Here is a 12,076-nt window from a genome sequence, read left to right as displayed (position 1 = left end):
TATTTTCAAAAGACATATGCAAATAATGTATTGTGGTTCCATAACCTTCTTTTCCAATGGTCAAGATGCATCTTGTGAATACCAAATGCAGATCGGATACCTCCAGGAAGCTCCAGGGATTGGGCATACCTTTTCCACACTCATTCTAAATTCTCTTTCTACAGCCAGGCAAATGAAGTTTGTCTTAAACTTGTTTCCTTCTTACCTGTTATCATCCCAGCTTTTAGAGCCAAACTAAGTTCCGATAGTGAGTAATTATCTTCCCTGCGCTATAATTTTGACAAAATTTTTATGGGGATGGTTCTGTAAACAGGACCACTTGTCAAGTTCTTTTACATTGTGCTTTCTCTCTCCCAACATATTTGGCCAAACAGAGCCAAGGCCACGAGGTAGCCCATCTTTGAAGAAATCTGTCAGCAGCCATAGAAAGCGAGTATTGCTGCAATTATTCCTAGCTTGGGTGGATGGATGTTGAGTCTGGAACAATCCTGTCAGATACCAGGTGATGCTGAATGACATTTCTCACCTTCTGGTAAATAGGAGCAATAGAACAAGTTCCCTCAGAAAAAGGTGGTTCTTCCAGTATATATTCCTGTGGGTGCTCCACTATAGGTTGTGTGTGCACCTGAATGCGCTCAATTAGAGATTTGAATCAAAAGTGTCTGTGGGTCTATGCTGCACACTATACAACCTCATGCTCCAAAGCAAGGGTATAAAAGAAGACGACCTACTTCTGCTCCAGTTTCTTCTCAGTGCCTGCAGCTCAAGACAGAGTAACTGTGTCAGCTGCTTCCTGGAAGATTTTCCCATTCGTTTATTTCTTTTCTTTTTTCAATATTTAGTTTTCTTTTCCTTCCACAAGTTTGTGCTTTAGGGGACTTTCTACCCAGGACTCATTCCTTGGGTTTCCTCTTCTGCCAGACTTTTGGGGGTATGCTGAAGGCCCCAGATTTCAAATCCTGCTAGATCTGCAATAGATTTTTTCTCCTGGTGTTACGGCCATTCTAGCTGTCTCCAGTGTCTCAGAGACTCTCTCATTGCCTCCAAGTGCAAAGTTTGCATGGGGTTTAAGAGCAAGTCTCATCCTCCATTCAGACCTAGGCCATCTCCATCTAACAGCATGGCTATTGAGAAGGAGATGTTAATTGGATTATCTGTCAGTGATTGTGGATCTACAGACCTCCAGAAGGATTTCAGCTCTAAAGGTCTACATCTCATCTTGTCACAGTTTAACTCATGGGGTCAAGAAAACAACACAAACCCCAGGGTTTTCTTCAGTATAGACAAGGGACTTCACTCCTGCATCATAGCATGTCAGGTATTGGCAGTACTCAGAGTCCTATGTGCTGGGTTCTTGGGCCCTTTCATTGAAAATTCTCAAGTCTTAAGATCTCTCATAGCAATCAGGCCCGCTAGACCCCATGGTTAGACCAATCTTTCCTAAGTGTAGTCTGCTGTTGGTACCCTCATTGCAAATGTCTTGTTCTGTTCCGTTTCCCTTTTTTATTACCCTCATTTGCTATGATGGCATCTGAGCACCTTTTATCTCAATTGTTTCCCAAAGCCATATTCACATCCGGGGAGGTCAGGCTCTATACTTCAGTAATCATGAATCATTCATCTCTGCTAAAAGACTGTTGAAATAGATCAGAGTGATTGTTACATGCTAGTAGGTGTCAGCTAGTTGGGAATGACAGAGCATGCTCAACTAGGTCTAAGACACCTTCCAGAGCATGCATTCTTGCTGTTTTCCATGTTTAATTATGCAAAGCTATTATTTGGAACTCTGCATTCTTCGTGCCATTACTCTTTTGATTTGGCCTTTAGATTTGATGCCCATTTTGGGAGAGTAGTCTTGCAGTCACTTGAATATTTCCCAAATCAACAACCTGGTGGATCACTACTGTTTGTCAAAGGAGGGGATGTATATGGGTAATTCTCAAAAGAGAAAGTTAGTTATTGTAGTCATTGGTTTGGTGAAATAATTGTGTCTGTGTCCATACACTGTACCCACCTTCCCCACTTCTTCAGATCAGCTGGTTAAGGATTCTTGAATTACTGGGAAGAACAAAAATGTGTTCAGGATTACACCCCCATGTATACCATTATGAGAAAGGAGTCTGCATGGGTAAGTCTAACACAGGGATTCTCAAACTTCTTTTTTCTGGGACCTCCTTTGAAAATATTTCCAAAAAAAAAGTAATGAGCCCCTCATACCATCCCACCCATACTTCTGCGCTGTTGCTAGGGATGACACTGCCTTCAGAGCACCCGGCCAGCAGCTGCTACTCTCTGGCCATCCAGCTCTGAAGGGCTCTGGCTGTCAGCCATGCATGGGGCTGACAGCTGCAGCCACGGCATATGCATGGGGCTGACAGCTCGCGACCGCCCTGTAATAACCTCATGACCCCTTGAGGGGTTGCGACCCACCCCCAGTTTGATAACCCCTGGTAATGTTGTCTTATGACTGTGCTGGGAGATTCTGACATTGCACACCTGGACAAACTTTTCCCAGGGACATGAATACATTTGTGTAATTGTGGTAATTTGTTCCTCTTCGGGTGCTTAATCGTGTTCATTCCGTTGTAAGTGCATGTGCGCACGGTTACCAGAAAACTTTTCCCCTTAGCAGATTCTTTTCCCCTTAGCAGATTCTGTAGGGCCGGGTTCAGCGCCCCCTGGAGTCCTGCGTGTATGGCGCGGTATAGAGGCGTTGATGCCAGCCCTACGCCCCCTTAGTTCTTTCCACCACTGATGGTTACTTGAACTGTATTGTCGCTTGATTCAGCCAGTGCCTCTTAGCTGTAGCCTTTTGTTTTTATAAGTACTTGTTAAGTAGTTGTTTAGATAATTGTTAGTTACTGTTGTTATAGTAGATAAGGTAGTCCCCTTACAACAGTTACAAGGTAAGTAACAGTGTTTTATTATTCCCTAGTCATTGTAAAAACAATATTTGCTGCAATCCAGAAGTATTGATTCAAATAGGGAATGCGTTTTAGGCAGATGTGTTTAATAAAATGTTGGTGTTATTCATAATACTTCCACCTTTTTCAGTACTTTCCCAATATTTTCTACACTTTACCTTTGACTGTGGTGTCTTCGTTGAATTGATCAAGCTTGAAGCAAGACTTACCTTTTAGTAGTGAAATAGATTAATAAAACATCTGTTTAAATTCAGCAAAGCAGAGTATGGGAGCCTTTCGCCACAGAGAATGCCAGAGATATTTCTTCTCCCCTTTAAAAGCTGAAATTACTTATTTTCTTTTCAAATGGGCTCTGAGTGGAGCCTTTGTAACATGAACGAAAAAGACTTAATTGAGCTCACTATATTTAATTTTCATCTGCTACTGAAAAACAAAACAAAACAAATCTAAAATAGGCATTTTCACCAATCTGGAGTGATTCCTTTAGTGAAATGAATGACTTGGTTTAAAAAAAAATTAACACTGATGCATATTTTTATCACTTCAGTTATGTGCATTTCATTAGAATACTGTAGTTTTAATTTGAGGACATTTTTCTGCACTTCATAGAGTTACAGAAAAAAAATGATGCAGGCCTATTGTCACTTTATGAAAAAATGATTTACTCATATTGCTCACTAGAGGGTAGACTTGGAATTATAATCACATATTTTACAATAATATTTGTTCTCCGGATTGTGCTGCACACACTATATAAAAACAGAAAAGGGACTATTTATTAACTACAGTAATAGTTTCTAGAGTCTAACACAGAATTATTCTTAATGTCTCTGACCTGAAAACTGCACGTGTCCTTTATGAATTTTTCTTAGTTTCTGAAAGAAACTGAAATAAACATGCAACTCTTGTTTTAATATAGGACGTTCTCATGCCAAAGTATTTATTTATATCAGCATCGTTGTGGATGCCAATGCTGTTCTGAAAATAATTTGTTAGAGTAGCTGCTGCTATAAAGCCGCCATTCTATATAAAACACCATTCTATATAGATACTAAGAAAATACAATTCTTTTAAATAAATTTAATTATTAAAAATCAGAATAGAAAAAAAAGATAAAGAAATCCTGTTACAATTTTTAAAAAAAAACCAACTCTTTGTAAATTAGCAATATCATAAGGAATACATTAAATTGATATCCTCACGTAGGGGGTATGTTGTACATATGTACGAGTATACAGTGGTTATCCTTTAAAAACCTCAGAGATTATTTATGGCAGTTATCAGGTTTTTAAAGAGGTGATTATTGTGTGTGCGTGCATGTATGCATTTCCTACACTCTCTCTCTCATTCACTAAATTGTGGCTAAAAGTGTATAGGACCAATTTGTTCATTGTGCATGCAAGAGGTACACCCACAAAAACATGGTGTATTTAGGTTCTGTAAAATTTGTTTGTAAAGAAAGTTACCAGATTTGTGCACAAAATGCAGCTTTTTATGATCCCTCTTTTTGTGGTTGAAAATTTGGCCCCTATTGTGTTTTTAATTACCATACTCTGCATGTAATTATTTAATTGTTAGTGCACTGTAGATGGTTGTTCACAGCAGATTTTTGTGATCCAATTTCTCTTTCCTCTCAGGTTTTACACTCGTTAGTTTGTGTTCTAAATGTGCTGTCTCATCTCTGAGATTAACAGCTAATTTTCCCTAGCATTCTAGTTGTATTGAGCCATATTGGAGACTTTGTGTATAGAAATTGTTTTATTATAACCGTGGATCTTTTATAGGCTGTGAGGAAGTGTTCAGTGCATTTCTAACATAGTGAATTTTTTCAGTTATTCACAGGAATGTGTTTTGACAAATTGATCAGTGGTAAATATTACACGATTTTCAGAGTTTAATATGCAGTAATTGGGTTTACACTATCAACTTTTATCCTGTAAATTCTGTTCTGTTTGGGCTCTTAACCGGTGTTCTCCACTGTAGTATCTGAGCATCTACTAGAAGTTTGCAGAATTGTTGTAGCCATGTTGATTGATAGCAGGTCAGGTAATATATTTTATTGGACCAACTTCTGGTGGTAACAGGCACACAAGCTTTTGAGGTACACAGAGCTCTTCAGGTATGGGGAAAGAGAAAAAGTGAGCTAAATACGAGGTGTGACAAATTGTTAAGCATAAGGGGTAACTTGAATGAAGTGGGCAATTAGGGGTTAGATTGTTATGCATAAAGGGTTTGAAGTGGGCAGTTAAGGGTAGCAGGCAATATGGTGTGTTACAAATTGTTGTAATGATCCATAAAACTAGTGTCCCCATGTAGTCAAATGTTTTTGGTGTCCAGCAGTTATGAAATTAACTTTTGAAGTTGTGTAAGTTTCCTTTGAGGGCAAGTTCTGAAAGACAAAGTGGGTGAGGTAATATCTTTTATTGGACCAACTTCTGGTGGTAAGAGCGACAAGATTTCAAGCCACGCAGAGCTCTTCTTCAGGTCTGGGAAAGGTACTCTGAGCATCAAAGCTAAACGCAGGGTGGAACAAATGGTTTAGCATAAGTAGTTAGATATTGTAAGGGCCACCCAAATATAGAACCTGCTTCAATACAGAAATAAACTCCCCTCCATCTGCATATCTGTACTTGTTGCCTACCACCCAGACTGAGTACTGAAAGGTCAGATGTGGAGTGGTGGCTTTGAGAAAGTTGTTTGCATGTGGGTGATAAGATGTTTTTGTCTATCATTTTTGTGAGAGTGTGTTAAAGAGTGTAGTATTTGGTTTCATCCACACAGTTGTTTTTGGGGCATTGGATGAAGTAAACCACATGTGATAAGGACATGTAGGACCCATGGATCTTGAAAGGTGTGTTGTGTGTGGTATTGATCATTGTAACAAAGGAGATATATCTGCAGGTGTTGCATCTGTTGTTCTAGCAGGGTCTGGTATCCCTTTGAGTTGGTGTATCCTGGTATCTGGGGAGCTTGCTTCTGATGTTGCGGTTGGGTTGTTTGAAGTTTGTTCATAATACAACACATTTGCCTGCTACTTTTAATTGCACATTTCAAACCCATTATGCATAACAACTGACCCTCAGTTGGCCACTTAATTTCTAGTGACTGCTTACAACATGTGTTACCCTTTATGCTTAACAATCTGTTCTGACTTGTATTTAGCTCAGACAAGATTGGTGAGGTAATATCTTTTATTGGACCAATTTCTTTTTGGTGCGAGAAACAAACTTTTGAGCTTTTTTGTATTTAGCTCAGACTTTCTGATTTCCTTCCCCATACCTGAAGAGGAGATGTGTAGCTCAAAAGCTTGTACTTTCCAACAATTGTTCCAATAGAAAATGTTACTTCACCTACCTTGTGTCTCACCTAACAGTAGTACATTTGGCACATGTTCTTTCTTTCTTCCTCTATGGAAGGAAAAAATTATGTGTAGATTTAAACTATTTTGATTTTTCTCATTAATTTTTAAAATATATTTTTATTTAAGCTGTTCTGTGTGTTTTTATTAGTGAAAGCAAGGTCAAGAAGAGTACCTTGCACTCAGAACAGGAAGTGGTGGGATTTAAGTTGACATTTAGATCCTGCGGGATTTTGTTTGTCTGAGATCAACCATCAAGAAAGCACCATCTCCTGCACAACCATACTTTACCCTTGTAATAGATGGTTCCATTGTTTCATTGAGGGATACAATTGTTGACTCCAATCCTTATCCTGGAGCTGAAGGCAACTGTTCAGATTTCCTGGCCCAGATTATCAAGTATCTTGAAGATAAGGATGCAGATCTTGAATTAGACATAATATTCTATGGAGAGCCAGTATAACAAACAGAGGGCAGGTTTGATATTGTAGCGGTCAACTGAGTTAAGAAGAGCTGCTCCATTCTGTAGTAACTATTTTCCTGAGAGTTGATTGTTCGTGTCCAGATAGACTGTATTGTGATAATCCAATCAAGAGGTAACACAGGCATGTACTATTGAGGCCAGCTCACCAATCAGGATGGAACACTTTCCTAACCAGCCATAGATAGTAGAATGTGTTGTTTGCATGTGTGAGAATATAGCATCAGGGAGAATCCAGAACCGTTCCTAAATTGCTAACTCATTTGACCAATTGTGCATCCTGTATCTTTAACTAGAGGAGACAGCGTGTAGCTGCAAATCCTCTGTAAACTGGAGTAATCTCTGTTTTGCTTGGATTCATTCAACTTCAGCCAGCTATTCTTCATTCCTCAGCTGGTCTTGAGCAAGCACTAGGCTAGTCTGGAAATGCTGGAGTTGTGAAGGATGAATAGAGCTGTTTGTTTGCATATTGTTGCTATTTCTGCTTCAGGATGTCTTATCTGTTCTCCTAGCAGTTGCATACAAATGTTGAACACTGAAGAGAGTAAAAAAGTGTATTTTTCTATTCTGAGCTGTAAGAAATAAGAATAATTGTTTTGAATAGCAGACAGCAATTTTACTACTTTGTTTTGGAAATACTTATGACTTTTGAAATTACTCAATTGGTGTTCTTCCATCTCATTTTTAAAAAACAGCTATATCTGTATTCAGACACAGAATAAAATAGGACAAAAAAGATGTTAGCTCTATCTAATGCCAGTTAATTTAATTTTAAATCAAAAGGAAGCTCATGCTACTAGATTGGAAAATAAGGTTCAGATCTTTGTCTATATGATCTGATCTAATCCAGCCTAATCCATACCACACACATTCCGTGAAATCTGAATTGGTGAACTATATAAAACCAAATAAAGACTGTTAATCATGTACAGTAAGAATATGCAGCATTTTCACAGTATTATTTGTAATGTCCCCATGACTGTGAAGCAGGAAGGTATTAGGAGAATCTATATAGGCAAAAAAACTGAGAAAAAAAGTGGATTTAGCTAGGGCTTTGTGCAGGAAAAGGAAGCAACAGAGCCTGGTGGATTAATTCCTCTAGTGTACAGTTTATTACATATTTGGTTGTAATTCTAGTATTCCTAAACCAAACTTTATACAGAGATGGAAATACCCAACAGAATCTGTGCAACTAAATATAGCATGCCTGTATGCACTAGGGAATTATGTGATTGATTGTACTGCTGTAATACTTAGCACAGCTGGGCTGGGGCTCTATGTACTCTACTAATATATAACAACCATGGTTTGATCTCTTTCACAAGTAGTTTCATTTCCTATTCTGTCTCCTCAAAATTAATCTGAACATATTAGCTTTTTTCTTTTTGTGTTTGATATTCATTATTTGCTTTTGGTAACCACTCACATGTTTAATACACTGACTTGCTTAGTAAGGTAATGTTTTTTGTGTTCAAAATTCTAATTGTAATAGTTACTTTTCCAATGTATGTTATAACCATTTTTAGCATTTTCCTCCATTTTACCACTGTAGATCTATTTTAACGCATAATGGTGTGCTGTACATGTTGCCCCTAAAAGTGTTTTGCTTGAGGGCATGAAGATGAAAGAACAACTTTTAAAATTCCAAATATCTGATGATTAAATACAGCATATGGAATTCAGAACGATAAACAAAATTTTTGTCTTTTAGACTTTGACTTCAGTGTACCAGGCTCCATGAAACTTCACAATCTTATTTCTAAACTGAAGAAGTGGATCAAAATCCTAGAGGCAAAAACGAAGCAGCTTCCAAAGTTCTTCCTCATAGAAGAAAAGTGTCGTTTTCTAAGTAATTTCTCAGCTCAAACAGCCGAAGTGGAGATTCCTGGAGAGTTCCTTATGCCAAAGCCAACACATTATTACATCAAAATTGCAAGGTAAACTACCATTGGGTAAAGAGTAGATGTAACTGAGAAAATAAAAGTTTCAACCCACCCCCTTGTGATGCAGTATCAATGAGTCACCAAATTACACTTTATTTGTCTCTGTATTGAAATGATTTAATGAAATATCTAATGGCATGTTTCATTATGATGTCTTAACATAAGGCAGATCTAATTTTTAGATTCATATGGTAGTTTTACATGGTCCTACTGGGAAATTGGGGAAGGGGGTAATATTTTTAAGCTCATTGTGCCATATTCTAATCTCCTTTACATTGGTGTAAAATCAGAGTATTTCTGTTTACTGCTGTAGTGAGTAGAGGTACTTTGGTTTTTCAACAGTGTTGTGGTTATCAGAATCTAGTCAAATGAATAGCTTGAATTAAAAGCTGCATTCTTAAATGTAGGGAAGATAAAGATGAAAACCTTCATGGCCATGTTCACCCCTTCCCCCAAACCAGGATACAAATCTTTGTTAGCTGTATTAGAAATGTAGCTTATAGTAAGGTTGCATCTCATTTTAAAGAAATCATAGTTGAGTGTTGGTTTTATAGAAGCTCAGGAGCTAACAGTGTCTCCTTACCTCTAAATACAGCATTTATGTTTTATTAAAAAAAAGTCTTGCTTTCATCTCAGAGGAAAGCAGTGAAGCTTTAGGCTTTGAAAGCTCGGGTGCTTTTATCGGTTTCTTTTCTTGTTAGATTTATGCCCAGGGTGGAGATAGTACAGAAGCACAACACTGCAGCCAGAAGACTCTATATCCGAGGCCATAATGGAAAGATTTACCCATACCTAGTAATGAATGATGCTTGCCTGACAGAGTCTCGCAGAGAAGAGCGAGTATTACAGCTACTTCGCCTTTTAAACCCCTGCTTAGAGAAAAGGAAAGAAACCACAAAAAGGCATTTATTTTTCACAGGTACAGTAAGAGGAGGTTTTAGGTAATTCTTTGTAAGTATAAAAATCACGTTTCTTAAAGTGATTTAAAAAGATCTAATTATTTAAACTAAAATTTTAAATATGTGCAACATCAGAATAAATTGATGTAAATCCTGCCCCTATCCTACTAATCACAGAGGCTCCCTGTGCACTCTGACTCCACTGTATGAGGGGAAACGGGAATGTGTGATATTTTGGGACATTTTTAGAAGAGGTTACACATACTGTGTGGAGCAAAGTCATCTGTGAATGATCAGCCTTACCTCTGCATTATGTCCCAAGGGATCCACTGTTAAGGCAATTTGCAGACCTATCCGATGACCTTCATTGGACATTTTTATTTTAAGCTAGTGATGTGTGAATACCAGACTATCCCCACCGACTTCTAGATAATCCAAAGGCAATGGGAAGTTATTAAGCATCTGGAAGACAATCACTTACTTAAAACTTTGAATTTAATATAGTTTCCAAATTCTATCTTTGAAGCCATTACTCAGTAATTCTTAAGTTTAAAATAAAAGGCTTCATCAGCATTGCTTAACATTGTTTACTCCTAAACAATTGCTAAATAATGTGAGTTCAGTAATTCAGATATCTTTAACATAGGCCTCTTTGTGTGTATATTTTTATGTATTATTTGCATCTCGAAAAACTTGGTGGTTCTGATAGATTTAGAGGCTGTCTCCATGGTCACACTATGGCCTGGCAATATTAGTAGCTACCTTGCTTTTGTTTCCACAGTTAGACCTCCCTAGCACTGTATTTTTATATTAATTGCAAAAATCTTCATTCATGCAGCATCTTCATGCATGCAACATTAAAATTGAGACAAGGTGGTGAGGTAATATCTTTTATTGGACAGTAACTACAACATGGAATGAAGTAAGGTTGAACAATTAAGCATTTAAAATACAGGAACTGAGAGTTAAGGTGGAAAGTACTGTCATGATTCTTCCCTTTTATTATGTGCATTTTGATTCTTTTATGTCTTGATTTTAAATAATGAAGTCATCATGATGCGGTTTTGAATCTCCAAAGTGAGAGTATTTGACTCTTCGCTTGACAGTACACTTGGTCTGCTTGTGACTTGAACACTAATGCAAATATAATGTCTTTGATCAATTAGATTGTTGGCAAGTTCCAGCTATCAGCCAACTAATACTTTATATATTAATATAAACACCTATAATCTTGAAAGATTGTGAAGCACTTTACAGTCCTGTGTAAACAGCAGTTCTGGTTACAACACCACTGTAATTCAGTCAGTTGTGAGGTGGAGAGCAGAAACCAACTAACTGTCTCATATTTGAGGGTAAGGGAAATCTTAGTCAAGGACATTGGGTCAGACTTGTTGTTACAGCATGTGTCTTGGAATTTTTGGGCCTGATCTTTGTACCAACCTCTCTTTTGCACCCACAGCTGCTGCTGTTCAGTTGAATAATGTACTTGATTTGCAGATGCAATTATGAAATTAGATGACTGACCTAAATTACAGCTGCAAATAATTATAGGTGCAAAAAAGAAGACCTAGCTTAAAAAAATGTGGCCCTTCATGTCCACACAGAGAAGAATCCCATACACAATTCCCAGCCAAAGGAATGCTTATCAAAAAGGCATGCTGCGTATATATGTATAGATCTCTGTATGGGCATACATAGGAATGTATGCACTCTACAAATTGGACTATCATGGAACAGATAAAATAACTTGTACAGTGTCTTAACTACATAATTCCCCTAAGAAGTTAATATATGTGGGAAGACAACTTCATGTCATGCTCAGTACTAATAACAATTAAAAAGACGGGATAAACCCCTTGAAATATATACTTAATGGAAATAGAAACTGACTCTTAAATATAACATGTATAATAACATAAAACCAGTGCTATGGTGGAGTTGCAAAGAACCTAGTTTTAAACTGCAATCACTTTTAAAAAACAAACAAACAAAAAAAAAACCTCAGTACATCGTCCTGTTGTGGTGTTTTTTTATTACACCATTTGACGGAGCCTACAAGTGAAAGCCAAGCTCCCCCCATCCCTCCCCCGAATTAAATGGAAGCAAACAGAAGAACCAGCTTATTAATGACAATTCCTCATGTAACTCAAATTATATTGGATTTTTTTTTCAAGTTACTGAAGAAAACCAAATCTAACAGTTGAAATAAGAATGGGGGAGGGGGTGATTATTACAGATAAGCTGAGATAAATTATTTCAACACTTTGATTGCTGGCGGTGAAACAGTCTACCTGGTGATCAAAAGATCAAGATTGCCAAACAAAGTAAATAATGTTCATGTAAAACTAGTTACAAAAGAGCTCTAGTCTGTTTCTTTCTTAAAATAAGTGCAGAATGCAAATAGCAGACATGAGCGTTGTGTGTGTTAGAAAAACCTAGTTATGATCAGTTCTGCAAAGTATCCAACTGGA

The 12,076-nt window shown here is 37.5% G+C and overlaps 1 protein-coding gene across 4 annotated transcripts in view; it reads left to right on the top strand.

The window, feature by feature from the left end:
• Nucleotides 1–12,076, top strand: part of TRRAP (transformation/transcription domain associated protein) — a 303,743-nt gene that overhangs the window by 280,334 nt on the left and 11,333 nt on the right. For all 4 annotated transcript variants that reach the window (XM_067550926.1, XM_067550924.1, XM_067550923.1 and 1 more), the window contains 2 exons: nucleotides 8,475–8,700; nucleotides 9,408–9,625. In XM_067550926.1, coding sequence (XP_067407027.1) covers nucleotides 8,475–8,700; nucleotides 9,408–9,625 — 444 coding nt within the window. The remainder of the gene's footprint in view (nucleotides 1–8,474; nucleotides 8,701–9,407; nucleotides 9,626–12,076) is intronic.

This window comes from Emydura macquarii, unplaced genomic scaffold (genome assembly GCF_026122565.2).
Source record: "Emydura macquarii macquarii isolate MOO-44397 ecotype Brisbane River unplaced genomic scaffold, CSIRO-AGI_Emac_v2 contig_1348, whole genome shotgun sequence".
Classification (NCBI taxonomy): domain Eukaryota; kingdom Metazoa; phylum Chordata; order Testudines; family Chelidae; genus Emydura; species Emydura macquarii.
This window is presented reverse-complemented; position numbering and strand designations above follow the sequence as displayed.